Source organism: Lissotriton vulgaris, chromosome 4_1 (assembly GCF_964263255.1).
Source record: "Lissotriton vulgaris chromosome 4_1, aLisVul1.2, whole genome shotgun sequence".
Lineage (NCBI taxonomy): Eukaryota > Metazoa > Chordata > Amphibia > Caudata > Salamandridae > Lissotriton > Lissotriton vulgaris.
In genome coordinates this window covers 1112380657-1112404889 of record NC_141691.1, presented here as the reverse complement: position 1 = coordinate 1112404889, position 24233 = coordinate 1112380657, and the positions used below count along the sequence as shown (strand labels likewise).

Below are 24233 nucleotides of genomic sequence, written 5' to 3'. Positions count from 1 at the left end.
TCCTGGCACTTAACAGACTGTCTCGGATAGATGTTATAAATATTAGCTAGGCATCCATTGGGGAGTTTGATAGATAAGCTAAGAATGTCCTCAGCTACTGTTTCTGACAGCACCTCACACCCCACATGTACCCCAATCCATGTAGTTAGGCCCCAGAAGGCCTACCCTTCCAGAACGACCTGGCATTGACACAGTGGTGCCCAAATTCAGGAAGGCTCGCACCGGCGGTCGCCGCTTTTCGGTCAAAGCCTCCACAGCGTGGAACTCACTCCCTCTCAGTCTACGCCTGGAACCCTCCCACACGGTGTTTCGCAGGAAACTTAATACCCTCCTGTTCCCCAAATAAGGCACTCTCTCTTCCCCCCTCTGGATCTTTACAGGCTGAATAGCGCGGGGATGCCTACGGGTCACCAGGCGCTTTAGAAATCGCAAAATAAATAAATAAATAAATAAATAAAGTTGAGACCGCTAATTTCCCGGCTTTGCCATGTTTCCTGAAAAAGACATTTGTTGAAAGTGTTGATGTAATTGGCAAAGACGGTATCACCCAGTTTGGAGCCCAGACCAGCAACGTTCCAAGAAAGTATCCTTAATTTACTATTATTCATCAGGGAGAGTCTGCTTGACTCTGCTCCCCCAAGGTGCCCCATGAGACTCCCTCCCGCTGAGTCGAGTGGCTTAGAGCATCTAACACATTATGCTCTGGAGGATTAATGTTAGACGGGGGTTCTGATCCACCTGTAAAGTTCAGAAGAAGCCCTAGCCTCACGAGCCAATTATTGGGGAGCTCCTATTACTTTTGGGGGTATGACTGTGCTGTATGTGTACTGGAGGTCCCAGGCTTAAGTTTCCAATACAAGAAGAATCATTAAAACAAACGTGTTTTCTTCCCAGGTAAAGTCCTGCTACGTACATTGACATTTGTGTCATTGGTATACTACCATCATTGAGTCAATCAACTAGGTCCAAATAACCATACCTGTTGTGCACTGGGATGTTATAACAATCACCTAGCTGGGGCTAAATGGCACTATAGTGCATTGGGCACAGAGGTGGGAGTTTTTTTTTTAAAGCTTCGGGGAACCTTGGTTGGAAATGGGGCTGTGGGACGGGCTTAGAAAAGTAGCCCAGCATAACCAGACTCACGCCAGAGGCCCTCATGTGTCTGGATCCACTTTTAGATAACAAGTTATGGACAACAGCAGGATTTCGAAAATTAATCACCACATAATTGCCAGGACGATCTGTCAGTCCCTTCCCAAGCCAACCCAGACTCTGTGTAAACCGAATGTTCTTAGCCATCGAGGTAGGGAAGCTTCTAAATTTCCCCAGCCAATTGAGACATTGGTTGCTCAATTGTGTGTTGGTTTCCCTTAGCCCATCCCCAGCAACCCCAGTTATCACAATCGCATAGGGACACGCTTCAAGAGGCAAATCAATAGTCACAAGACCCTTGGTTTCCCGGGATGGTAAATTGGCCACACCAGTACCTACTGAAGAGCCTCTAAGCTCTTGGTGAGCAACGTCTGGCATACAGGTGTTATTCTTTAGATCTAAGCCCCCTGCACTCTCCACACCCTGGGGCATGCCTGCATAACCTCCAAGGGACAAAGGTTTTGTAGTTCCAAGGGTACCAACACCTGTTGGCGTTTCTGTGTGAGAGGAAGAGGCTTCAGGCGTTGGGCCTACTAAATGTGAATTTGCTTTGGTCAAAGAGTCTACCCTGGATTGAAGAGCACTCCAGTCCTGATCGGATCACCCCCTTAAGTTGATCCATCACATTTACCAGAAAATCATCTGTCCAGTCCGGTTTGATTGCGTCTGGTTATTTCTCCTTTTTTTGTTCAGCTGTACTGCAGGGTTTGGATGTGGTAGGAAAAATAGATGTTGAGTCAACACTAGTCAGAGGGAGTCTGTTTGAATCAGCCCATTAGTTTCATTAAGGGGTTTCTCTTGTCTCCTGAGATTTATTCCCCCTGTCCATGGCAGCATTTGAGAGGGACCTAGATAGCGTGGTGTTTTGCCTACTGGCCTCAGTTTTGGAAGCAGCTATAAATTCTTTGAGGGCCTTGGGAGGTGGGGGGGTGTATTTAAGGTATTCCATCTACTGTACTTAATGGGGATTCTCGCCCCCCTCCCCCCAGAGAGAGCCTCCTCTCTGTAGGTTCTATTTTGGTGGCTATAATGCCTATGCCCTCTGGAGCATTTTGTCGATTGTGGCTACTTTAGCAGGTTGCTGGGCAGCAGGTTCCTCTCCAATACATTTGTGTTTCCCCATATTAATAAAGGTTAGTGGCCTCTCAAATTTATACAGAATCAATGAACTCACCCTTGCAAAACATAGTACTTTTCCAATGTGATAGCCAAGGGGAATGGGCCAGCCCAGCCTCGTCCGGCTGTGGACAGACGCATCTGCTCTTGGCCGGGGTCTAACCCGGGCATGTCCCATTCAGCGGGAGCCCCGCGGTAATTAGTAGGGGCCTCCGGACATTGGCATTAACATTGGCAGCTTCCTCCCACAAAGAGGACGGGGGCTTGGCGTCCAGCCCCCACCACCTTCAACAGGCTTTTCCTCGCTTGCTTCGGGAGCCCCGCAGGAATTAGTATGCGTCTCCAGGCTCTGGCAACTATGTTGGAGGCTTCCTGCCGCAAACCGCAAAGAGGACAGACAGGTGCTTGGAGTCCAGCCACCACTACCGGCAACAGGCTTCTCCTAATAAAAAGAACCTGAAATGTAATTTTCCTATTTGTATGTCAAACTTTAAAAATCATTACTTTCTAAAAGTCAAATTTATAAAATAATAATATAAAATCCGACTTGACTATTAGGTTGCATTTTTAGTTCGTATTAAAATGTGTTATTGTCCCGTTTTCTAGCTATTCCCAAACAGAATTGAGCACTTTTTAAACGTAATTGTGTAAACTAGTGTTAAGCTAGGGAGACCCAACCGAACCACTGCGAAAAACGAATGGAGGGTTCTCGCTTTCATGACATGTAAAACATTGAATATGCAGGTCCTACTTTTTTAACATCATGCACCCTGTCCTTGGAGCTTTAAGGCCTACCTTGGAGATGCCTTATATTTATTAAAAAGAAATGTCTAGCCCTTGTAAAAGGTTTATTTTGCCAAGTCAAACTGGCAGTTTAAAACTGCACTACAGGCTGCAGTGGCAGGCCTGAAGTCCTGCTTTACCGTGATACTTTAATGGGTGGCACAATAAGTGTGTTAGCCCACTTAGTAGCATTTAATTTATAGGCCCTTGGTGCATGTACTACCATGCACTAGGGACCTGGAGTAAATTAAACCGGGAGAACACAAGCAGTTGATTACTGGTTAGCAGTTGTTAAATGCACAGAGTTCTGCAGCCAACAAAATAGGGTTCAGTAAAAAGGCAAAAAATCCCTGGTGACCCTGTCATCTCTCAGCGCGACTAACCCCAGATCCACTGGCACTCCCCTTGCAATTTCGTCCATCTCTTACTCCTTGCTCTCAATCTGGGTGTTGGACAGGCCACATGAAGGGCCGCTCTCCCCCGGCCCAACCAGGCCTGAGTCCCGTCACGCAAGTACCACACACCACCATTGCACGTCCTCCGTCCTCTCAGGGCCCCTGCCCTCGAGCACGTTAACCTCGTGGGTCCGATCCACTGCCGGCCCACGCGCCCAGCCTGGGCCGCCATCTTGGACACTTCACCACGAGGCCGCCTGGCCCCCGATCGACCTCAACCCTGGGCCTAGCCCGGCCTCAGACATTCCGGCACCACCCTCCACCCAGGAGGTGAGCGGGCTACTTGGCAAGTCAATGGGAGAAAGAGGTGCCGATGGCTCTCCCCCGCCAAGTGCCGCTCGCCCATCGCCTCCCCGGGCGCTGGCTCCACCCCCCTGCTGGGTGTCTGGACTCCCTCATCCCGGACCTCCCGACCTCCAAGTGCGAGGGTCCGGACATCAAAGCACGCCAGCCCTATAACTGGGGCAGCTCCAGAGCAGGAAGGCAGTTGTATCTTGGAGTCGAGAGACGTAAAGAGGAACTCATCCTTGACGGACTACTGGCGCTGCCGTAGCTCTGTCCTGTGCACCATCGTCCTGCCTGTTGGCGCTGCCACAGCCTTCGCAACCTTCAAATCCATCATCGTCGTCGGGACCTGCTGGCGTGGCCGCGGACCGTTGTAACCGTCATCTTCACCGGGACCTGCAGGCTCCGCCGCGGACCGTCGTCCTTCCTTCGTCCATCTCGGGACCTGCCTGGCTCCGCCGCGACCCGATCATCTAGAACGCCGAGCTCGAGGATTGAGAGCTATTTTCCACTCATTGGTAACAAAGACTGTCCCGCTACCCCTTTCCTCAGCCAGAGACTAGAACCGAGGGGACCCCTGAGTCCAGACCTCCTTGTATCATATCATCGTAACCTAAGAATTGCATATAAAGTCTCGTTAACCTTCAATCTTGTGTGGTGTCCGTCTGTGGGGGAGGAAGTTACTTGTCTGTACAGTCGTTGGAGACGGCTCTCCCCGGAGACCTCTCCCCGTAATCTCGGCCGACCCTCCCGGTCCGTCTAACACTGGGCCTCTGTACTCTCCGTTTAGGAGCAGTACTCCCAGACAACAGAGTGTTCATGGTACCCTGGGCACCCTACCCCTCCCAACTAGTCTATCACTAGTAGTAGTTAATTTGAAGCATCTGGGAAATAATAATGACCCTTCTCTGAGCTTATTGTGAGTTGCCAGTTCACTGCCCTTTTCAAGCCGCTGGACCCACCATGAAAAGGGTGGGGCAATGGCAGCAAAGGGAGCCCTTACATGGCACCTTGCCAGATTTGGTCCTGCAGGTGCATGCGGAGGGGGACCCCTATAGTGCCCCCCTGGATTTTCACCCCCCCTTCCTGCAAAGTGTGGCATGTATGCCACAACGTGCAGAAAGGTGTGGTCGGCACTATGAGAGCAGCGGTGTACCTGTTGAGCTCTTTTATGAGTCTGACAAACTGCTGCTCTCAGACCGCCGCAGGACAGCCCACCAGGCCAGGAAAAAACTTCTGAGCTGGCAGGCAGTCTCACCACAGGTTTGGTGGTCCCACAGAGGAAGGAACGTTGCACCGTCCCCTGTGGGACCGCTAAACTCGTAATAAGGCCCTAAGCTTTAGCCAGGGGTTGCTCTAGGCTCATGGCGGCCCTGGGCAGGGAGCGCAGGTAGAGGGCCCCCGGAGGAATGCAGGCACGGAGGCCAGTGAAGAGGGGGCGTCTGGGTGTTTGGAAGTGGAACAGCGCTGGAGGCCGCCAAATCCCTGCCAGAGGCCGCCACACAAATATGTATCCATCCTCAGAGGATTATTATATTAAGGATATATATTGGCGTGGCTGCCCCTGGGGTTTGGCGGCCCTGTGCAGGTGCACAGCTTGCACATGCCTAAGACCGCCCCTGCTTTAGCTTGCTATGATTGGTAATGACGCTATAGCTGTACTAATTTAGTGAACTGGTGAGTAAAGGGTGCATAATTGAAGTAAATATTAACTAGTGGGAGTCAAAATCCAAAGAGCCTGTTAGAGAAACCAGTATTTCTTAAAGTCATGATATTATATTTCTTTATAGAATTTGCGTCATCACATTGGCCGAATCACATCCTGTTTTTCAAAACGGAAGAACGATCACGAGCATTAATTACCAGATAAGTGCCAACTGCTGCAGATTACAAAACAAGGTGTCCGGAAAGTCAAAGCGGGTAAGCTTCGTTTACTTCCTTTATTGCCTATCTGCCAGGTAAAACTGTTTGGATTTCGTTATGTTTTTTTTTTACTCTCTATGTACGTCCATCTTTTCAAATTAAATGTCGCACCACTCTTTGTCACGAAGACTACAGTTAATGCGCTTTGTCTACAGCTCAAAATATGCCCTGGGGATTTTTATTTCTCGTCCGACCAATACAGATCTGCTATCGAAAATCCTGAATTGGGCTTTATCTGAATCAGCCAATTATTCATTTTTTTCAAAACTGAATCATACGAAATCAGCTGGAGAGCCATGAGACTGGTAGCCCAACGACATATGCAAAACCTAATTAAACATATCTCTGTAAAGTCACTGTGGCACTTAGGAATGTAGCTTATATAAAACGCATTTGCAATGCAATAGGGTCTCGCATTATTATAGCCTGATAGCCCGCCGTAGAGGGCTATACCGGCTATTAAAGGCCCTCTCCAGCGTTAAAGGCCCCGAGCCGAAGGCGAGGGCCTTTAACAAGGGAGAGGGACTTCAATAGCGGTATAGCCCATCTACGAAGGGCTATAAGGCTATTAGAACATTCTGTCACTAGAGGACAGAATGTTCTAACAAAAAAGACAAAGCCTTTTGGGAGCGTGAGGGGATTGGAATCCCCTCAGGTTCCCTGAATCCTTTGTTCACAGCCATAGCTGTGAACAAAGAAACATTGGAATGTTGGAGCTCCAGGCTTATACCAGCCATTATAAGCCCAGAGCACTCCATTGTTTTCAATGGAGCTCCCAACATTCCAATGTTCTAATAAAGTTTGAGCTATTGGTGTAGCATTATTTAGCTATGCCAATAGTTCAAACTTTAATAATGCGAGACCTATTGCATTGCAAATGCTTGTTATAAATTGGCGTGGGATTTTTATTATATGTTGTGTTTTACTTATTTAATGTATTGGTGTTTTTTAAATGCTTTACATACCTGTCTACCAGGTTAGTACTGACTGCTCGGTTACAGCCACCGAGGGACTAATTTATTGAAAGCTTTACTGGACCCCATACCATGTTAGTGGACTTATTTCTGGTGGTACGTTCTTACCCCTACCAATAACCCACTTTCAAACAAAGCCTTACTAGCATCATCACATAATACTCCACATTCCCACGTTTCCTATGGAAACTCTGACCTAACTATAGCAGCACAGTGGTGACTGTCACTGTCTAACATATATCTATATTGATATCTATATATCTACGTCTATATATTTCTATATCTACAGATATAGGTATAATTTACCATTTGAGATAATATTAAAGTCTTCTTATTTTACATAAAATACCAACACTGGGGGGCGCATTCCTCCCTATTATATATGGGATATGGAAACCTCTGACATACATTGTAAGGATATTAAAAGTCAGACAGGAGTTCTGTTATCATATACAAGAACGAGACCGAAGATCAAGTTCCTTTATAAGGTCAAAGACTTCCAAGGGTTTGCACTATTGTTTTAACATATAGCAAATTGTATATTTCTCCTTAAAACACATGGTCACATCATAAACCTCTTCGATCCTTGGTATCTTGATATTTCATATGAAAGAAAAAGTATGTTTGTAGACATGAAGAATAGAAGTAGAATCTGTACAGTGAAACTAAACACACCAGAAAGCACTTAGTCATTTTTTGAAAAGAAGATATTCAAATTAGTTTAATTTTAGTTGATACTTAAATAAATTATCGGGCTCGCAAAGTATAGATAAATGCAGAAGTATTCTATTTATCCTGTAATGATCTTTAATGTATAAAAAAATCCCATAAATATCTGTTTTCTACTGATCACTGTACATTAAAAAAATAAAGACAAGAAGTTTGAAAATCCAGTTCCCATTTTCCTTGCTAAAACTGTAGCTGTAATGGTGCTCTGTGACCTGCCTTTCGGCTTGGATGCTGACTCTAGCTTGGAGAAATTATGTTGCCACAAGTCAACTGTAATAAGTTATTACAGTCATACAGCTGTGTCATTCATCATTTACAGTTGACTAGAAATTAGAGATGGGTGGATATACTGGCATTGCAGGCTCCCATGTAACACATCTGTGATAATTGTGATATACTTTCCCTTGCCTCAAGTTTCACACCCTTCCATTGAACTACCCACTCGATTAAGCTACCTGGAGATTCAAGGAAGCCAGCATTCTGTTGCAGACTGAGTATGGGTGTTATGATTATTGGGAAGATCTATGGCTACAAGGATCCCTGGATGAAGACTAACATATAGTGACCTAGATAAATAGACACAGAAGGCAGATGGAAACCTCAGTCAAATTTCATCTGCTTATTTCCTGATTTCTATTGCACAATACACTCCTCTTAGCTCTGGACCTGTCTTTGCTCCTATGCAATCCTTAAAAACTCCACCGCTGAATAAACTACTAATCTTGCCACACTATGGCCCTATTACAAATTGTGCACAGCGGAATGTGTGGAATTCCGATCCGCACAATTATAACTAATTTGGTGTTTCTGCCCCTGGATATCCTGGGTGCAGGAACACAGGACTCGGTTTTACCAGATAGTATAATCCCAGAGGGAAAATGCTTCAGTGACCCCCTCCCGACCCTCGGTCAAGGCACGGGAGGGCATGTGATACCAGGCAAAATCTTTCCCTTCTCTCCTCCGTTCTCCATAACCCCCTTCCTCCAGATCCTGACCCGCATCAGACCCTGCAGACATTTACCACCAGCTAAAAGGAAGTGGCAAATGTCTGCATTAAAACCTCCAGAATAGGGAAGCCGGTATACATTCATTCATTCATTTATTCTTTATTTCGGTTAAGAATAACCATAAAAGATTGCTCCAAACAGTACAATTATTTCCACAATACATCCTATGGGAATTAAACTCCGATGCTACATAATTCATTATAGAGCAAACCTAGATCTAGCCAACCAATTAAGCGATGTTCTAGCGGTAAGCATTAAATAATTAAAAAGTATTGATAAAAGACAAATTTGAGGAACAGCTCTTTCAGGGCATCCTAAAAGGAATACCTATATAAATAAATACCAATAAAATTAATATTTTTTTTTAAAAAGGATATTCTCATAAAACAGACTTTTTACATGATATATAAAAAAATACATATTTCATTTATTCTAGTAAAGTGCATGTGCCAAGTTCATACAGACTTTCCATGAATTTTCTTGTCCTAGAGTTTCAGACGTTCCCTTTTCCTTATCAAGCTCACACCAAACAGATCTCGACTGACACTAAAAACCACAGGCTATCGGGTGTCAGAACATAGTAGTCTTTCTGCTTCAAGGCAGGATCTAGTGCCAAGCAAACAGCAAATAGGTTTTATCCATTTCTTCCTACAGCGCGCATAGGCCAGACAGAAGAACAGGTTTGCATCATTCTCCATTATACCTAAATCGCACTAGGCACATCTATCCTCTTCGTCCTTGCCCAGTGCTCATTTGACTGTATTTGACTTTATTTGTAAGATGCCATAACGGTACTCAAGGTTTAGGGACTTAGCCAATTATGGCTGTTTTTCATCTATTAAGAGTTCGAAATTCCAAGCTATTTTCATTTGGAGAAATCGTGTGGTCAATCACCCAACCCTAGAAGAATGGGACATAGAATCATGTATAAAAGACCATTAGTTTTCCTTTATAAGCTTTTTAGAGGCCAATGTCAAATCCGACGGCTCATCCCAGTAATACCTTAGTCCCAATTTAAGAAACCAATCGTGAATGTGTTTTAACCAAGGCAAACCCATATCTTCACTTAGTCTCAGAATTTCTTCTAGACCCTCCCTGTAGTGGATAAGCTCTTCTGTACTTCATAAGCGATCCCAAAACAACAATGTTCTAAGGTTAGCCTGGTTGTCCACACAATTAAAATTTAAATCCATCAGTACAGGAGTCAATGGTGTACGTGTGGGCAAACTTAGTATTTTTCTAAGGAACTTTTTTTTCACCCACCTTGAATGTTTCATTTACAGCAGAACCCCACAACTCTGCCCCGTACAATGAAGTCGCCTGTGCTTTATATTTGTACACTTCAAGAGCAGGTGAAATTGCTTTGGATGTACTACTTTCGATTTTCCTCATTAATGGAAAAGTGTTCTGGGGGAGGGTAGTTCTGCTTTTTTCTAACTCCAGGTCAGTTTTGAATCCAAGGTAATACCCAAATAGTTAAAATCATGCACACACTTGATAGTCTGGTTATCTGCAGTAAAATATTTCCTAAAGGTTTTGTGTGGGTTAATTGACATATTTTGTTTTACTGGGGTTTATTTCTAACCCCTTGGTTTTGCAGTATTCCCCAAACGAATTTATTAAGCTTTGTAACCCCTTCGGTGTTTGTGAAATTAAAATCGTATCGTCAGCAAAGAGGAGTGCCGGTGCAGGCAGCCCTCCTAGCCTAGATGAATCATGAACACATCCCAACAGATGGTCAGGGATGTCGTTGACATATAAAGTAAATAAAGTCGGAGCTAAAACGCACCCCTGTCTTACACCCCTATTAACCCTAATTGGTTCAGTTAATTTGCCTCGTGGTCCCCATCTGACCTTTGCCCAATTATCTTCATGTAATCTTATAATCTGTAAAAGAATTTCCCCCGGGACCCCTAGGTCCTTTAAGGACTTCCACAGGAGATTTCTAGGAACAAGATCGAATGCTGCTTCTAGGTCCACATAGGCGATATACAGATGCCCCTTCCTGAATATTAGGTATTTCCAAGCTATACAAAGGAATCTAAAAACCTGGTGAACCGTGGCAGTCTTCACTCTAAAACCTGCCTGATACTGTGATAAAATGTTATTTTCCTCAATCCATTCAATCAATCTATTTAACATTTGCCTAGTGTATACCTTCTGCAGAACATTGATGAGACTAATTGGTCGGTAATTGGATGGGTTATGCCGATCACCTTTCTTAAAAATAGTCGTAATCTTTGCCCCTTTCCAAGTTTCGGGTAATGGTGCACCTGATGCAAGAGAATTACACAGAAAATTAATATAGGGCACCCACACACCTTTATCTTGCTTCCATCGATCTCCAGGCATTTTATCAAGACCAGGCGCCTTTCCCGGCTTTAATGCATCCATGGCTGTGAGGGTTTCCTTTAGACTAAAAGATAAGGGGGCAGCATTTATTTTAGTTACATACCTCGCCGGGCAATAATCAATATCATTTGGGGAAGAAGAGTAGAGACTAGAAAAATGTGTTATCCAAGTTTCTGCATCTAAAAAAGGGTCCCTACTACAACTGCCTTTTCTATTTCCCTTTGAGATTAATCGCCAAAAGCCAGCTTGGTCTTTTGCTTTCGCTGCTACTAATAATTCATCCCAAATGTGCGCCTCCCATTCTTTCTTTGCGGAGGTTAACAATTGCTTATACTCTATCCTTTTTTCCCTTAAGGCAACTATGTTTTTAGCTTTAGAAGCCATAATGAGCTCATTTTTTACAGTACGGCATACTTTATTGTACCAAGGATTTTTTTAACTCAGCCGCCGTAATCGCATTATTAGCTTCCTTCGGGATTTTACTTAGTATGGGTTCCAAGTCCTTAACTAAATTATGGTGAATATCCACTATTGGAATATCTAATACAGGGAAATCTACATACGGGGAAGCCCAATCCACAAGAGCTTCATAAATCTGTTTGATAGCCACTAAGTTGTTCTCTATAGAAGGCCACTTTAAAACTCTCCTGTTATTGCTTACGCGTGGATCTATAATTCTACTGCCAGAATCCCCTGTGCTTAAGGTGGCAAGATTAAAAAGGTGAGCTGACAGTGTCTAACATAATGGGTAATGGTCACTCTCTACTCTAGTGTCAACTTTCAGGTCAAGGGCCGTTGACCAAAGCTCAATTGAGATCATTATATAATCTATATGGCTTTTTGTATTGTTCCTAGGGAATGTGTAGGCTGCTGGGCTATCGGACGGTAGACTGCCATTACAAGCTTTCAAGCAGGGTCCCGTAACAAGTCTTAGTAACTGGGCAACCGCTACTGTACACGGCACTACTAGCTGGCTGTCCAGGAGCGAAATATTATTGGCCAAATCTTCTTCCTGAAAAATATTTTCTAGCCACTCCACAGGTTCGTATTTGCGATTAAAGTCGCCTCCCACTATTTTCAATGCCCTTACCGCAATAGTGCTTAAGAAGTTATCTAGCTGCTCAATTACCTTTGATTGTTTACTTGTAGAATATGGTCTAGAGTATATATTTATTATATGGACTTCTTTTTTATCGGGTGTTTGAAATTTTACTCCCAGGATGTCCTTTGAACATATATCGACTAGTTTAACGTCTAGACCAAGAGTAACCTTTACCCAAATACAAATGCCACCCAAAGGCCTCCCTCTAGCAGATGGAATAGCACAATAGCTAAAAGTTTTGTAACCTACTTTATGTAGCGGCTCTACAGACCAAGTCTCTTGCAGTGAAATTATAGTGTGGCTCACCGGTTAGGGAGAAGTGTGGCTCACCGGTTAGAGGCGGCAGACCCAGAAGCAGAGGTCGGCCCGGGACCAGGGTTCAATTCCCGACGCGGCAGGGTACGGAACCAATGTCAGCGGGCTCGATAAATCTTGCCTCGGTGCCTCTCTAACCCTGGGTCCCATGCTGCAACTCTGGGCAATAGCTTGCTTAATCTCCACAACGGCCCCCTCGCTGCCGGAGATGCCTGGCTTCACCTTGGGGGATGCCCAATAGGGACCATCTGACAGGGAAAGCCAGGACGGGTTCCCCAGCGGCACACAGCGCCAAGAAACCCTGGGGTGAACGTGCGCTCTACAAATTCATACTAACATAACATAACATAACAGAACATATCTTTATGGTCGATGTATTCCTGCCATACAATATCTTCTAAATTCATTTTAAGGCCTGCAACGTTCCAAGATATCAATACTACATCTTTAAGGCTTACTCCCTCACTTTCTTTCATACACCCTGTTACTGTGCTTAATATACAGGCTGGTCGAATGGGATTTTTACGACAATTAACATTGTTAAGTGGAACCGTGTTTAGATTGGTAGTAATAGCTGAGGCAAACCCTTCCTCTTGGGTTTGCCGATGGACTGCAGACGATTCTACAAATGGCACTGATGATTGTCAGTATTGGGCATCCAAGTCTGACAATGCTTGGTATCTGTTTGTCAATACACTGTGTACTGCCTAGATGTTGGATTCCACGTTGGTGGTCTGTAAAAAAAACCCAATGGAAGTGCACAGATGTTACTGTTTGTCAAGCTCATTTCCTCATTTCTATTCAGAATATAGTGTACCAACTGTGGCCAATGGAAGTTTACCACTATACAATATCCTTCTATAGTTCTGGAGGAGTGGCTAAGCCAGCCTACCCTGCGGACCATTAGTATTTCCTTAGCTAACCAATCTATGGTTTTATTGCGGAGATATTCCTATCTTTCTTTCTCACTTGTTCTAAGGGCAGGGACGCCAACTAATATTATCGTGTATGGGCATGAAGCAGGGGGCAGATTTAAAATGTCTGTGTTGGCAGTTCTACTCTAATTACGTGCATCATGTAACCTATCCACTTTTGGGAGTGCTGTACAGTTCGAAAACAACAATTGATGGACAGAATGCAGAACAATGTCAAACATTCACCCCAGTACAGAGATCTGGGCCTAAATCCATCGTTTTGTTGCACTCCACACCACCCCAGTTCAGACATGGCAATATGCAAATCAGCCTTGACCCTGTGCCTCATTTGAACAGTCCAGCCCGAACTGCCAAGCCATGTCTTCCCTGGACCGGAATCAAGCATCCTAGGACCGGTTTCTGGCTATCAGCCGTCTTCAGCCAGGATAGCTTGACTCCAGTGGTGTGGAGAGCACAGGACTCACATCTGAGCATACCCATCCCGCTCTGGGTGACAAATTCAAAAACAACTGTTGATGGACAGAATGCAGAACAATGTCATACATTCACCCAGTACAGAGATCTGGGCCTACATCCATCGTTTTTTTGCACTCCACACCACCCCAGTTCAGACATGGCCATATGCAAATCAGCCTTGACCCTGTGCCTCATGGGAACAGTCCAGCCCGAACTGCCAAGCCATGTCTTCCCTGGACCGGAATCAAGCATCCTAGGACCGGTTTCTGGCTATCAGCCGTCTTCAGCCAGGATGGCTTGACTCCAGTGGTGTGGATAGCATGGGTCTCACGTCTGAGGATACCCTTCCCACTTGATGGATTTAGGCCCAGATCTCTGTACTGGGGTGAATGTATGACATTGTTCTGCATTCTGTCCATCAACTGTTGTTTTTGCATTTGTCCCCCCGAGTGGGATGGGTATGCTCAGACGTGAGTCCCATGCTCTCCACACCACTGGAGTCAAGCTATCCTGGCTGAAGACGGCCGATAGCCTTTTAGTTCAATCTCATGAATCAGTAATCACTCAGCCCTGACCAAAAAGGCATCCAGTGTCTCTACTGAACCCTTACGTTTCTCCATCTCCTTAAAATACTCGGTTAATTATCTGTGCAGCTTGGTCAACCAAAGTACAGAACAACAATGTGAAGGGGTTTCACAAGCACAGTACCTTCCTGCAGCGGCGTCCAACTGGTGCTTTTTCAGAGGGCAAAGTGTTAGAGGCGTGGCCCAGCCCAGCCTCTTCCGGGCTATGACGGGTGCCCGCAGGCCCACCCTTGGCCCTGGCAGCGCCCAGGCATGCCCGTGCGCGTCCCGCGCTGCGGGAGCCCTGGCCTCCTTATGTGCGCCTCCTGGCGCTCGCAGCCTGGTGCGCGCAGTGCGCGGCGTTCTCCCGTAAGGGACGATGGGGGATGTAGTCCCCAGCAGCCAGTGGGTAGTGGCAGGACTCGGGCGACACTCTGGTATAGCGTTGCCCTAAAAAAAAAACAAGCCGCCCCTTAGTAGCAACCTCTGGTTGTGGCAGGAAAGACATCAAACGGGCTCCCGTGCTGCGGCACCCTGGCCTCATTATGTGCGCCTCCTGGCGCTCGCAGCGTGGGTGCATGTGTTGCGTGGTGTTCTCCAACAAGGGACGATGGGGGATGTAGTCCCCAGCAGCCAGAGGGTAGTGGCAGGACTCGGGCGGCACTCGGCCCCAAAACAGCCCCAAGCAGCCCCTTAGTAGCAACCTCTGGTCGTGGCAGGTTGTGGCCGGAAAGACATCAAACAGGCTACACTGCATCCAGTGATTTCTGGTTCACATAGTTATTCCCCATTCAAGAAAATTAAATGGGAATTCAAGGGAATTTACATCGAGACTCCGGACAATTTCAAAAATTCAGTCGGTCCGGAATCGTTGCATACAATTCTTCACGGGTGAAAATAAGGCCCTAGGTCTTACCAAACAACCACCAACCTCAAACTCAGTGTGCTAATGATTTACCCTATAAAAGTCGCATTTGTTGCAATTGTCAAGCCTTATGCCTTAAGGTGTCAGTTAATGGTTTTTTTAAGCTTCTCAGATGTGGAGGCGTTTTGGTTTCATCTTTGCAAGTATGTGAAGGTAATTATAAACGGATCATTGTATATTTGATTCTAAAGAACAAATAATTATCGTGTATAACTACTAGCCAGTCAGTCAGTCAAAGTACTTTATTTCGGTAACATACCATAAAAAGGCCATACATACACAAATAAGCACATCAAGATAACAAAATAAAACTGGTAATACTATGTTAAAAAAATCTCATATAAACAGTTCCTGGAGATATTAAAAACATCGGTTAAAACACCAAAATGTCAGTATATAAAAATCTCTAAAATTGTATAAAAAGTGTAGCACCTCCTAAAAAGAACCCCTTAGAATGAGGTATGAGCTTCCAGCTTTAGTATTGCACGTCTCGTGTACCACATAGATTGGAGAAATCTTGCTGTGGAAAACACTATCAGGGGGGTAGTGTTGTATTTGAGAATCCTAAAGACCTCCCTGTAATCCCTAAAGCCCCTAGCCCTACATAGCTGCAAAATCCATTTCTCCCTTGCTCTGGCATAGGTGGGGCAGAAGAGCAGAACGTGCAGATCTGTCTCTCTGCCGCTCGAACACCCCGGGCAAGTACTCGCCGTTGAGGGGGCATTCCGCCATTTGTGCGTTACCGCCCTCAGTGGCAATGAACTGTCTGAACTGGATAAAGAGTTTGTTGGCCAAGGAGGGCTGGATATCATCCAAAAAGACTTCAAAGAGGGGATAAGTCTTAATGTTCAAAAAAGTATCCGTTAACCTGCCCATTGAGGGATTACTTGTAGACTCCAGACGGTACCTCCTTAGAGCGAGATTCAGTAATTTTTTGGAAAGCAATGGGCAGGAGTCTTTGGGAGACGACCACATATCTCCTCTACCTAAAGCGTGACAGAGGTACTTGATGTAATTCAACCAAGGTATTTTCCCTGCAGTCCCTCTCCGCAGGATGTCTCTCAGGTCCTCCCTATAGCTCGAGAGCTCAGGGTCGCCCAAAGACGCCTCCAATACAGGAGAGGGCGATTTGCTATGATCTCCTGGATAGGTGCCAGGCCCAGGTCCAACCGCAGCGGAATCGAGGGCGAGCTCCTAGGCAAACAGAGGAGGCGCCTAATAAAGCTATTTTCCGTAAGCATCAGGGGGGCGGCTGATGTATGGCCCCAAAGCTCTACGCCATAAAGCGCAACCCCTTTTGCCTGGGCCTTATAAATCTCGAGAGGCGGGCTAAGAAGTTTCGATGAGGTGTCGTTAAAAACCTTTAAGATCCCGCCCGAGGATTGTGCCAACTTTACGTTGGCCCTAGCCTTGTGGGACCCCCAATCCATCTAGTCATTGAGTGTAACCCCCATGTACTCGAAAGTGGACACTCGGTCCAGCACCGTTCCATTCATATGCGGCCGTGGGCAATTGGCCGATTTGTTATTGTAGACCATAAACTTTGTTTTGGAGATGTTAATCTCTAGATTTCTCAAATGACAGAAGGAGCAAAATGCCTCTAATGTGCGCTGTATACCCCCTGACGATTTTGACACCAGGAGAGTATCGTCTGCGAACATTAGGACTGGTATCCGACTCCCCGCTAAACTTGGATAGTCCAGATCATTTGCTACAGAGAGATGGTCTATTAGCCCATTAAGAAAAAGGGAGAAGAGGGTAGGAGCCAAGACGCAGCCCTGTCTTACTCCCCTCTCGACCGGAAAGGGGGCCGACAACTCCTCACTCCTCCCATACCTCACCCTAGCGTATGTGCCCTGGTGCAATTGTTTAAATAGGTGGCACAGGTAGGGTGGCGCACCCATCCCCAGATGTAGGGCCCACAGCTTATCCCTGTGGACTAGGTCAAACGCGGACCGAAGGTCCACAAAAATCAAAAACAAACTACCCGCCCCAATAGTGACCGTCTTCCAGTAGACCAACTGTAGTCTAAACAGTTGGTCTATGGTGGAAACCTTTGCTCGAAAGCCCGCTTGAAGGGAGGTTAGGATGTGTTGGTCCTCCATCCAACACTGCAACCTTGATAACAAAAGGCGGGCAAACATTTTCTGGAGGACATCTATCAAACTTATGGGGGCGGTAGTTGCCCGGGTCGAGGGGGAAGCTTGCTTTTGAATGGGGATTATTTCGGCTCCCAACCAGGTTTCAGGGATCTCCAAACCCTGAAAGATGGCATTGAAGTAAACACAGATATAGGGGGCCCAGACTTTATGTTCGCTACAGTAGAGGTCGCCAGGGATCCTATCCAGGCCCGGGGCATTCTATCCAGGCCCGGGGCTTTCCCTAATTTCAGGCTTCCAAGGGCCACCCAAACTTCATGGACAGAACAAGGGGGGCTGACCGGGGCCTGAGCTTCCAGAAAAGCCAATTCTGGGGGGCAGGTTTGCATTACGGCCTCCTCATGGTGATCACTATGGCCAAATGAATACAGGGGCTTAAAGTGATCGAGCCAAGAGTCTTTACTAAGATTGGGGATGATTGCAGACTTCCCCTCGGCCGACCCAACTTGCACAAGATTCCAGAATGACCTAAAATCACGGGTTCCCAATGCTGCTCGGATATTATCCCACCTAGTGGCTTCCCACTCGGCCTTAGCCTCCTTGATCAAACTTTTATACACCTCCCTCGCCTTTCTGATGCTGGGAATTGAACCCTATTTAACCTCCCTGATCAAGCACCTCTTTGCGTCTCTACATGCTTTATTGAACCTGCGATCCCGCTTCTTTGTCCCACTGCTCCTAACATCAGCAGAATAAAAGTAGCAGGCCAGGGAGCCAAAAAGGTTGTTATGTATGAGTTGCAGCCCCTGGGAGTAAGAAGGGGGTGGTTCACTGGCTACACACAGGAGGTCGGAGACCTCCGTCAGAGAACTTACGAGTTGGTATAGTTCTGCCAGCCTCTCAGGCGCCAGCGCAATCTTCTCCCATCTAACTCTTCTCTCTCCCGCTGCTATGACTAAGCTACAGTCAGTGGCAGTCTCCTCATGCCCTTGTTCATTGTGACAGCCAAGGGGAGCTAACAATTCTAATGACAGTAGATTGGGATCGCTATCAATCCTGGGATCACGGTAAAAGCTCTGAGGGAGGCCCAAAACTCTACATTCACCAGTATGTATCTATTGTCGAACTTCCACCCAATCTATTAAAATTGCTAGTCCCTGGAACATCTGGGGCCAATCTACCATTACAAGCCCTTAACGAATATAAAAAAAACAACTTGTTAATCGCAAGGGCCAGTGGTAGTAGGCGTTTTTCAGGGTACATGGTGCAGTCTGGAATGAACCAGCTTTCGTCCTCATCCGAGGATATAGAGGGAACCCCCGAAAGTGTCTCAAAATGACAGTTAAGGTCTGCATCAATAATTTTATGAGCACACAGGGGAAGGGATTGAAAGAGAACCTCCAGTGCTTCCAGAGTTGATAGGGCCAACTGGAGAGGATGGGGGCGCAGATATATATTGAACACTGCCAACACAGTCCCCCCATTGAAATTCAGTAGAACACAAAGAATGTCTGGGTAGTGAGAGTCTATGACCTTTACAGTGCAACCCAGATGGACAGCAACCCAAGTACATAGCCCCGATGGTCTGCCCCTCAAGCCCTGGACTGCTGGAACGTGGAAGGACGCGTATCCCTCCCTAACCGGAGGGGTCAGCATCTAAGTCTCTTGGAAGAGACATAGATCGTAGGATTCCATCAGCTCTCCCCACTTCAGATTTGGCAGTTTCTTCCCAAGTCCTGCTACATTCCAAGAGCCAATAGATGGAAAGAGAGTTGGAGCAGGGACCGGGGAGTCTGCCAGCAGTAGAGGCTCAATAGGGCTGGAAGGTATAGGATGCAAAAGGTTACCCACTTCCTCTACCGAATTGACTAACCCTCGATTAGGTGAGGGCGGAGCAATATTTGCATTTGCCCCTTCCAGACCAACTATCTGACCAGAGGCACCCTTCACTCTGCTAGAGTTCCCCCCGCCCTCACCCACCAAATGGGGCAAATCAGATCCTACGGGGTACCAGGTTCGTAGTGGTCAGTCTACATTACTTAGGGCAGAGAATCTTTTACCCACTGGGATGTTAAATTCATAATCATGGCCAGCAAGAAAGGGGCGCAAGGGATCAAGCCCGCCTAAAGCTGAAGGTTGTGAGTAGAAATACCCCAAATGGGCAGTGTTAATAGAGTTCACATAAGGAAACCCTCCATTGTGTAATACATGTTCCACAGCCCTTGGGTCCCGAAAATACACAATCACACAGTCACCACTAATGACCTTGGGTCTCGTGCCCAAACAACTTACTCTACGTGCAAACATAATTTCCCCCTGCCTGGCACCCATTAAAGGTCTGTGCCTACTTAACCAGAAGATAACTTTGTTCTTCAATTCCGGAAAAGATTCCCTTATATCGCAGGGAAGGGCAGAGACGACTGTGAGCACCACCACATAGGGCGAGGCTTCTGGAAGAAGCTGGGGTAGGGGGGGAAATTTATAAGAGCCCAGCATATTGATATTTCCTGGCGGGCGCTCTATGAGCCCGGTTGACTTTGTCTGCCGTGCAGTGGTCGAAGTGGGGGAAAAAAGTAGGGGAACTGTGGTCAGAGATCAGGGGGCGGGAACAACCCAAGGATTGGGTCAGTGGGCGGAGTCAGAGGTGTGGCCATAAAGAGCAAATCATTCACATTTTTTGTCTTTGTTTGGCATATGACTACCCAGCTACAGCTTATTACGTTATTTAATTCAGCCAATAGATACACATTTATTTAAGGTTTAATATGAGTTATTGACATTAAAATACATTCACAAAGTGGGGTTTGTTTTCAATCACAGAATGTCCCAAATATGCTTAACCCCTTCCATGCTGATGACGAACCCCAGCCGTCATGCACTACGGTGCTCGTGTGCTGATGACGGCTGGGGTTCGTCACGGTCCGCCCCTGTTCGTTTTGGTTACAGCACACCAGGGGAATCGCGGCCGCATGGAAGGGGTTAAAAGTGGAATCACTAGCGATTTGCCTCCGAGCCATGGAGTTTCTGTCATTAGCACTTCTTCCTTTTTCCACAAGACTAGTTCTAACATGAATGGCAAAATATCCTAGTTTGCAAATGTTTTCTATACAATTATGGCTTTGCAATATTTGCCACATAATGCATCACCTGCTGCATAATTTCACGATTTTAACTAATAAATTGTTTGTAGCTCAAACGGATCAAAAGTTTCAAACAAACATGACTTGTGTTTCTGTGAAGTGGACAGCCCTTTGTAAAGGTTGACTGATCACGCTTCTCACTGCAGTATTTTTATGATGCACTGCCACTAATAAGGCAAAATAGTTGCAGACTGTTAGCATGTGTAATGATAATAAAGTATCAGAAAATATACAGCATTACTTTGCAGCTTTTTTTTGCTGCATAATTTAGTCAACACTGCAGAATAAATTTGTCTTCCATTGCTACATAATTGCAGTGGCCCCAGAGCAGCTAGCACATGTTTAAAGTACTTGTGCATGAAGCAGCGAGACCGTGAAGTTTGTGAACTAAGTTTGGTGTTCGTGCAAATCCTGCATCGCCGACCCCTAGTGAGTTGCACCTACTACTGCTGAAACAAGGCCAATGGAGGTACCAATGGCTGCAGCAGACTGGTCTCAAGGGCAAGGCCGGCTTTAACACTGTGGAGCCCTGTGTGACCATGTTTGTTGGTGCCCCCCAATGACTCCCTCCGACATGGATTCCTTCGCTACCACCCTTCAACAGTGCCCCTCGAGTCTCCATAACCAAGGTCTCGCTCAGATGCATTTGATTTGATTTACAGCGTCACTGATACCAGTGTAGCGTGTAAGAGCACTTTACATCACACACACTACAACCAGTGTAGGGTGTCAGAGCACTTTACATCACACACACTACACACAATCAATCATATGTGTGTAAATCACTCTATAGGAAATGCATAAGAAAAAGTACTACAAGGTGAAGGAGTCACATGCCACTACTAGTAAGCAGTATGTGTTTCTCCAGACCAATCACTATTAAACCAAACTCTGGATTTAGAACGTAATAGCATGGTTGGGGGTTCTCTTTAATAATCAGAATTGATTTTATTCCTATGAACGACCTTTGCAACATTAGGATAATCAAAGACCGGGGGAAAAAACATAACTCTTTAATTTATACTTGCAGTTTGATTGCAACTCTTAGATGACAGTTAATAGGTCACTATCCTATGTTAGGATGTTGACTTATAAACTGCAAGTAAGAAAAGGATCTTTCTGACAAAGCAGTAACCCACTAACCTGTTTACATTATGTGCACTTTGTGATCTGCATGGTACATGTTCTTTGCAGCAGGCACATTAACCCTCTGCACTACCTTTCCACGAGACAAAACTTCCCCTCGACAAAACTCTATCTCACTCTAGGAAGAACATTAATCACTGGAGTTATCCTTAAATTTGTATTGTTTCCGAAATTGCTGGAAGCCTGGAAGGAGGCAGCAAGTGATTTTAGAAACATAATATACTTGCAAACATAACGCACCCAGTACCTCTAGGAATGGTGCCCTTCTCCACTCATGGAAAACAATGTTGTTCAAAGAAAGACAAGAAAACAAGCAGCGCTTCACTGGCAAACTTAGTAAAGTGGAGCTAATATGTTTTGGTGAATAAAATCAAATGTTTTGGTGAATAAAATCAATCTGGCCATTTTGAGACCACTCTATCTTTTATTGTATTGTAATTGCATTTTTTGATAGCGCGTACTACCCCTGACGTAGCATCTAAGCACTTTTTCTGTGAGTAGCACAGTACTTCGGGACCCATAAAGGATTAACGGTGAATTAGTATAGTGAAATATGAAAAATAATCTGAGTGGCGGATATGTTAGTCAGTTATTTGAATCAAGAAGGATAGTGTAGGGATAGAAGCGGGAAAAAGGTTTGCCTTTATATAGTGCTTGCTACCCCTAAATGGGGTGTTGAAGCGCTTTTTCAGTGACTAGCGCGCTACGCCGGAACCCATAAAAGATTAGTGGTGAATTAGTATAGTGAAATAGGAAATTAATTTGAGTGTTGGATATGTTAGTCTGTTACAAAAAACGGGAGTGGGAGGGCATTCAGTGATCTGACTGAAAGGAGTGGACATGTTCCTGAGGCTGAGTCTAGCTGGTGGCCCCATGCTGCACAGCCCTAGGAAGTGTGTATCACCAACTTACTGCCTCTCGCCACCATAGGCAGATCTACTCCTTCTCCTGCTCACCCAAAGGTTGCCCAGCCAAAAGGGAGTAGTGCAGAGAGCTGTCCCAGCCCTCTCAGTAACTACTGACCCGAGGACACACAGTGCCAATTTTATCTTAGGCACTTAAGTATCCTGGGAGTTGGGGTGAGAGGTCGGTGGCTGCAGCACAAGAGCACACGTCAGCTAGGGCCCAACAGAGTTGTGTCTCCGTGCTCCAGCCCTCTGAACAGGCAAACCTAGTATTTCTGCTGGTTGACATACAAAAATAAAATATGCTGCAGCTCACCTCTAGAGCAGTAGGTAGGGAAAACAGGTCTCCTGAATGGACAATATATTTCATATATTTGAAGTGTATGTGAACATTCAGCCAATAATGTCCACATATACGGCATAGAACATAAAAGTAATTGTTAACTACCCTTTAATTAGCGTTAAATACTGCGTGAGTTACTTCCCAAAGGTACTAGTTTGATCACCCTCAGAAGAATGAAAACACGAGTTGGCCCTGCAGGGGTTCAAATGTATGCTACGGACACGACAATCAGATGATTGCAGCATGTGCATAACACACTTCGCTTTCGTATCAGTAACAGAACCTATGCCCTACAGGTGGTCACTAAATCTCTAACATATGCTTGAGCCCAAAGAGCACTCTGCTAGGATTCAAACATGTGACATACAGATCACGCACAGTGCATTGCATCGAACACACTGACCAACTGAGCTATTCCATTAGTTTGAAAGAAAGCAGTGACTCTGATTAGACATGGATAGCTGCAGCAAGTCCCTTAACCCACTGAGATATCTTACAATCTGATGCATCTGGCGCCTCATACAAACATTACAATAGCCGAGTGAGGGAATGATTCTATTGAGGACATCTGTAAAGCAGTTGAAACCCATGGACTCCTGTGTCACTGTGGCCAGCACAGCTTTTCATCCCTCAAAGGTTGATTAATTAAAACCACGGAAATTGGAAAAAAAGACACAGTTTCATTACAGTGTTACATGACAAAAAGTCTGGTATAGCTAATACGCGATGGGCTTATTTAAAGTTTGACAGGATACTACCTCAAACAAGAATTTGTAATGGAATAGTTTCAATAAGTGCGGAGGAGCAGGACATAGAGTGGGACAGAGTAAGAAAGTTAGTGTGGGCAGCTGCTGGGGGTGGTGGGCAGCTGCAGAGCTGGAGAAGTGGACACTGCATCTCTCGTTAGGAAGGAAATGAATGTTATCATTACATCTTTATCGTTTCCTTCTTCGGGCAGCAGAGGCGCAACTAGAGCAACATTCGGGGGGGGGGGGGGGTGAGTGTGTGTTAGGGGAGCAACAAAAAATGTTGTGGGGTGGAGGGGGGTAGAGCTGACTCTTTCAGCAATATGCAGAGTGACGATGCAGGGGCACAAGAAGGGGTGAAAAGCAACAAGCCCTCGTTAACACGTAATTGGCCTTTCAAAGACCTGTGAAGTGCTCGGGTGCGGCTGTGTGTGCCCGGGCTTCCACACACGACCGGGGTGGTGGTGGGGGGCGGCGTGCAGGAAGGAAGAAACAGCGCCCTTTTCCTTCTCTGCCAGTCCTGCCTCCCCAACCTGCCACGAACGGCAAGCCTTATCTTTGGATTTTGACTATTTCTGGCCCTGGGATGAGTGTTTATCTAAAAAGGTAGGGGAACGGAATCAGTTAAATGAAAGAAGTAGGGGCACGCCGTGCCCTGACATTTTCCTCCCACTTCGACCACTGCTGTCGTGGCAGATCCTGTGCTTTATATCCCGGGGCAGATGGAGACATAGTAGGGCGACCAATGGGGCCTGAGCCGTTAATAGCTGTGGTGGGAA

At 45.9% G+C, this 24233-nt stretch overlaps 1 protein-coding gene across 2 annotated transcripts in view; it reads left to right on the top strand.

The window, feature by feature from the left end:
* The window catches only part of ABITRAM (actin binding transcription modulator), a 756845-nt gene that overhangs the window by 503530 nt on the left and 229082 nt on the right, over positions 1-24233 (top strand). For both annotated transcript variants that reach the window (XM_086965344.1, XM_086965343.1), the window contains exon 3: positions 5585-5714. In XM_086965344.1, coding sequence (XP_086821470.1) covers positions 5585-5714 — 130 coding nt within the window. The remainder of the gene's footprint in view (positions 1-5584; positions 5715-24233) is intronic.